The following is a 6,000-nucleotide window of genomic DNA, read 5'->3' as shown; positions in this document are numbered from 1 at the left end:
TGCATTGTTAGTATTAGCTAGGGACTTCTGTTACTGCTATGGGTCCCTATGCTGGGGTGGCTGTTGTTTACTGAGTTCTGACTGTGTGTCAGCCACAGCACTATGAGCTGTGACAGCTGTAATCCTCACAGTCACTGGAGGAAATAGAGACGGGGATTCTTTTGATCTCTAAGTGGGTGTGTTGGGGGAGGGGAGTCCGTGGGAGGGAAGGCCAGACTGTGGATCATGACAGATGCAGCAAGGGTGCCTGAAAGCTTGGCAATCTCATTCTTCCCAAAGCTTTCTGCAGGATGGAATGAAATGGAACAGAGAACCTACCCAGCTCATCTTTGTTGGGAAGGCTGTGGGGATCATAGACAGACACTGGCCAGTTTGTCTTAATTATTCCAGTTCTCCTAATGGAAGCTGACTGTATTCTAGAAGTTAATCAACAAGAAGTTCCTTTCTTGGGTTCAGTTTCCTGGGTAGGAAACAGGAGAAAGCGCCTTGGTCAGTTTGCAGAACTCTGGTCCTGGAGCGCACCCATGTGGCCAAATTAGGTAAAAAGTCGCTTGAATGACAGTGTCTCCCAAGAGCTCATTTCAAAGGCAACAGTTGCCAGATGTGCAGCTGGGCCATTTTGTCAAGAAGCACCCATTTGGAAATCTGTAACAAACCCATACAAGGTTCCTGCCGATTGGCTCTTAAGAAAATGTAATGAGGCAGTTAAATTCAGTAGGTGTGTGTGTGTGTTTGTGTGTGTGTGTGTGACAATGTGTGTGTTTGTGTGTGTGACAACACAGCTGTAAGTTAGATAATGTTTAGGGAGGCTGTGTGAGATCCTGTCACACAGCAGGGACCGCTATCCTTATTCCAGTTAAATCACGGGGTTCGCTTCTGCCAAGCAAATTAGAGGCTCCAGGGTACAGAGGAACCAGGGGTAGCTTCATTGGTGGCGCTGGGAAGGCCAAAGAAGTCCAAATTCCCAGGAAGCAATCCCTAGCCCTGGCCCATGTCTCTGCCTTCAGCAAAAATCCCAATAATCAATGTTTGGAAGTTTGCTGTCACCTTGCTTTCCTCTTCTTGCTAACGGGCATTTTCAGGGGACCACACTGCTCCATTTGGGACAGAGCGAACACTGCAAACTGCTTAAAGGGTTCCAAAGAGGACATGCCCAGGGTGGCTACAGCGAGCCCTGCCGGTGCCCGTCCCTAATCTGGGGGTTTGCACTGTGGGAAAGTGGGTAATGTGCCCTTTCCCCTTCCCCAGGCAGGCCGGGCGGGGAAGGATTTTCTCTCCCATGTGTGTTAACTATGGTGCCGCTGCCCGCTCCACCCCCACAAGGCTGGGAATGGAACACAAGGCTTCATCTGTGCTGGGCCAGTGCTGTACCACTGAGCTGCACCCCAAGCTCTGAGTTTATTGCCTTAGGCCGAAGACTAGCTTGGGGCTCTGGGATGGAAGCGACCACACCTGCAGGTCCTGGACGAAGAGACCCAGCCTTCCTCTGCATCTATGATGGGGATCCAGAGGGCACATTCTGGACTTTGTAAATTTAATGAGACCTCCACTGCCCTACTGATTGCATGATGCTGGGGGTGCGGGAGGGAGGGGAGAAGGAGAGGAGGAGGAGGAGGGAGAGAGAGAGAGAGAGAGAGAGAGAGAGAGAGAGAGAGAGAGAGAGAGAGAGAGAGCGCTATGTTCAAAGAGCTACAAACAAAAACAGTTCCCTCTCTGGCTTTCTCTTTTCCTTCCTATTTTTGGCAGCTCCTTAGGTTTGTGGCTCATTCCCCGAGAGGACGAGTCTAGGCGTGGCCTCCGGCTCCTGGAGACAACTGCTCCTTTGAGTGAATTCTTTTATGGGTATCAGTCAAAAAGTTTCTGTCTGCAGAAACAGGAAGGCATTGCTGAGATTGTGCATGTTCGCGAGCGCGTGTGTATGTGCATGTGCGTGCGTGAGCATGTGTGTGTGTATGTGTGAGCATGTGAGCATGTGTGTGTATGTGTGAGCATGTGTGTGTGTGTGTACACTTGAACACACAGTGGTGGACACTTCATCTCACTAACTCCATTCTTGGAAAAGCCACGTCTTCTTGGCAAGGGAGAGGAGACACTTCCCTGTGCACCTACAAATAAATCAGTAAATCATTAAATGACTCATCATGACAAACCCAGCACCTTTGTCCCCTCTCCTCCCAAACTTCTTAACTTTGTTTTCTTTCGGGGAGAGTATTCTGGAATGTTTTGCTGCCTGCAGGCTTGCTTCCCATCCACTTGCCAGAGCTTGGTTTGGCTCTGTGGGGTCGAGTGTGTAACTTCTTTCTGTGACATCTGTGGGGGCCTGCTCTTTCTCACACTACTGTAGCATGAGGTGTGACAGTTAGTGTCTGCTGTGGATTCATCAGAAACTGGGATTACAACCGAAAGCACACAACTTCCACACAAAACTACAGCTGGGTTTGGGGTCCTGGGGGTTAGTAAATCGTTGTTCTAGTTTATGGCTTAAATTTCCTAACCTTCATAAAAACAAAAGCAAAACCACAATTGCATTTCAGAGCCCCCTCGTCGTGGGACTGGGAGGGACAAGGCATAAAGGCCAGGGAGGGGCTTTGCAGAGCTTTGCCACAGAGAGCCGCTCCCCCACCCGACCTGTGTTCGGTTTCCAGGAAGTGGGAGGGTGCTATTGCCTGGTGGTTTGAGTCACTCTTCACTGCTTCTGGACCTCCCTATCCTGCCTGGAAACATTTCTCCTCTGAGCCCAAAGCGCTGGTGCCCTGTACGGTGACACTGGCCAAGCAAGAGACTGTCACCTTCCTCTGCTGGCGGGCAGACAAAGGAACAGACAGCTGGCTGGTTTCATTGATGGCCTCCTGGAGGGTCTGGGTGGTGTGGCCACTGGACCCTCTCTTCCAGCTTTCCCAAGGTGTTTTTAGCTCCCACCCCTAAACCCCCACGCACCCTGTCAAGAACCAGACAGGGATTTCTAACTCAGGTAAGGAGGAGCCAGGAAGCAAATGTAGCTTACAGGAAACCACTTCTGGTCTGTGTTTGAAACCCAGAATCCAGTCAGTCTGTCCGCAGCCCACGGGCCACCTGCCATTCCTCCCTCCACATCTGGGCATTTACAGATGTGGCTCTTCCGACACATCTATCCATGTCCTAGTCTGCCTTAGCATGGCCTTCCTGCTCTCATCCGTGGCAGCACAGGATATTCTAAGTTAATATCTGACCGCTACGAGATAGCTCTCATGTGCAGTGGGTTTGTGTGAACCAGCGTGTAGGCATGTAGGTGGGTGTGAGTATGTGTCAGTGTGAGTGTGTGTGCACGTGCACACACGCGCGTGTAAAACTTGTCTGGCTCCAGGAATCAATATATTCTAAAGGGACACTTAGGATCCCTTTTGACTATCAGACTATTGAAACAAATTAAAATTTCCTCAGGGGTCTCCAGATGGAAAAGGGAAAGACGGAAACCCAGGGGCTGCCTGAGAGGTGTTTGTTTTCCGGAGCAAGTTTTACAGCTGAGATAATGAAGACCAGGGAGCCACACCTGGGCTGGACTGGGTCATGCAGTTCTGGCTTCTATTTAAACCTTACCCTCTTGTCAGGACTCTGAAGAAGGGCTGTGGCCACATAGAGTACATCTCCCTTTTTTGGGTTTCACTATTAATTTGGCACTTTTAAGTGGCCAAGCCTGGTTTTCTGGGGCACTGTCGGTGACCTTAAGGTCCAGTCACATGTGTGCACCCATCTATTCCTGTATATGTCCTGTTTTTAAAACGATTTATTTATTGTATGTATGAGTGCTCTCTCTGCATGTATGACTTTATGTCAGAAGAGGGAATCAGATCCCAGGAGAGATGGCTGTGAGCCACCATGTGGGTGCTGGGAATTGAACTCAGGACCCCTGGAAGAGCAGCCAGTGCTCTTAACCATGGAGCCATCACTCCAGCCCTGAATGTATCACCCTGTAAGTATGGATGTTCATGCGCACAAAGGCCTGTGTGAAGGGATATCTGCACATGTATGTGGGCATCTGAAGTAGACATTGTTTTTTATCTGCTTAGGAAGACTTGCGTTTGTAGAGAGCACAAAGAAGAGAGCTGCATTTAAAGTTTAGAATAGGAAGGTTTTCTCAAATTAATTTTTTTTTATTAAATAAGAAAAAGAAAGGTACAATGTACATGACCATTAGTCAATCATAAGATACTTAGCATCCCACCTTAATGGACTCATGATCCAATCTAGTTCTCTATACAAGAATTAAAAACAAAACAAAACAAAACAAAAAACCACCTCAAGTATTTGAATAATCTCCTGTAAATTTTTATTAACTGGGTTAGGGGAAGGCTTTTATCGCAGAGCATCCTGAACACATTAGGAAATTACAGACAGGCGTGAGATAAGCGTCAGACAGAACAGATGAAGCAAGCCCCTCAGCCATCTGAGAAACATTAATAACGAAATACCGCAGAGACAAATCTTTGTTAGGGGTACTGGATGCAAAGGGAAAAGTAGAGGTCTTAGTGCCCCTTTGTGTTGCAAAATGAACCTCAACTTAATTTCATTTTACTCTTGGTTTTTCTTTTGAGGTTGGTAATCCATGCCCTTTTTTGTTCCCCAAAACATTGCAATCCCTCTCCAGCCCCTCACTCCCCTTCACCGATAACTTTCAAGGACCCTATTTGAAAACCAACTCTTACCCATTCTTCTTTATACCCCTCACGTTCCATTCTAGAAAGTTAACAGGTGCCCAGCCTGCCCAGAGCCCTCTTCCCTCCAAGTGTGAACTGAAACAAATGGGCCTTCCCTTCCCAGCTCAGGCTCAGGGGGATGAGGCAGCATTTGCTACAAAGCAGAATATTATTCTTCTCATGTTTGCAATTTTTTCCTCTGCAACTTACTGGATGCTGCCATTTTTTCATAACTTAACACAAATGCCTTTATCTACCTCCTCCATCCCACTCCGGGCACTCACCAGCTTCCCTAGATCTACTAGTCAACCTGCTAACCCATTTTTACAGTTATATTGCTAGGAAATACCAGACCAGAGATATAAATAATACACCTCGACCTACAACAACACAGGTTGAAGTTGTAGGCAGAATTTCATTGGCTGGCCAGGAGAAAAACAAATATATACACAGAGTGAGTCTGGATGGGGGATGGATTGGGGGAGGACCCGGTGGGAACCGAGTGATTTGTTTACTTGGATTTTCCAACTGGTCCGATGGATACGGGGTCCGTTTGCACTTGAGCATCCAACATTCGCTTTGGTCCCTGGAGAAAAACATAAAGCAGTCACTATAAAACCGGCAGCAGCAATGAGTACTTACAATATACTTATTCTGAGCCAGGTAATATGCTAAGTAAATATGCCCTGTTCATGGGTAGACGTCCAGCTTTCTGGTTTTGGGAAATCTTAGATACATTATGATTTGATTTCTTTGCCTTTAAGATGAGAATGTACAAACATCTCAGGCAGTTGTTCTGGAGATAAAGTGGGATCACACTGTGACACCCGTAGGGCAGTCCTGGGGTGAGGACTTCCTATTCTAGCTCATTCTAGACACCTCATCTCTTGTCACCATCAAGCAACTCATTCATTCACTGTTTCACAAAATGGTGCTCCGATTTATTCCTCATCACTTGATGTGGGATGTCCTTCTATATGCTGCAAATATGTGTTGCTTTTATTGGTTGATGAATAATGCTGCTTTGGCCTATGGTATGGCAGAATATAGCTAGGTGGGAAATTCAGATGGAGATACAGAGAGACAAGTGGAGTCAGGGAGATGCCATATAGCTGCCGGAGGAGTAAGATGCCAGAGCATTACCGGTAAGTCACAGTGACATGGTGATACATAGATTAATAGAAATGGGCTAATTTAAATGTGAGAGCTTGTTAGTAATATGCCTGAGCCATTGGCCAAACAATTTTAATAGCAAGCCTCAGAGTGGTTATTCAGGAACTGGCGGGCAGGAGAGAAAGTTCCAGCTACATCACTATTTGAAGAGATC

At 47.2% G+C, this 6,000-nt stretch overlaps 1 protein-coding gene across 1 annotated transcript in view; it reads right to left on the bottom strand.

Moving 5' to 3' along the window:
- Window positions 1-4,909: 4,909 nt before the first annotated feature.
- Window positions 4,910-6,000, bottom strand: part of Bcas1 (brain enriched myelin associated protein 1) — a 69,503-nt gene continuing 68,412 nt past the window's right edge. Inside the window, exon 11 of the mRNA XM_051185619.1 lies at window positions 4,910-5,259. Coding sequence (XP_051041576.1) covers window positions 5,185-5,259 — 75 coding nt within the window. The 3' untranslated portion in view covers window positions 4,910-5,184. The remainder of the gene's footprint in view (window positions 5,260-6,000) is intronic.

The sequence above is a fragment of the Phodopus roborovskii genome, unplaced genomic scaffold (assembly GCF_943737965.1).
Source record: "Phodopus roborovskii unplaced genomic scaffold, PHOROB, whole genome shotgun sequence".
In the NCBI taxonomy this organism is placed as follows: domain Eukaryota; kingdom Metazoa; phylum Chordata; class Mammalia; order Rodentia; family Cricetidae; genus Phodopus; species Phodopus roborovskii.
Note: the sequence above shows the minus strand (reverse complement) of the source record. Positions and strands in the feature narration are given on the sequence as shown.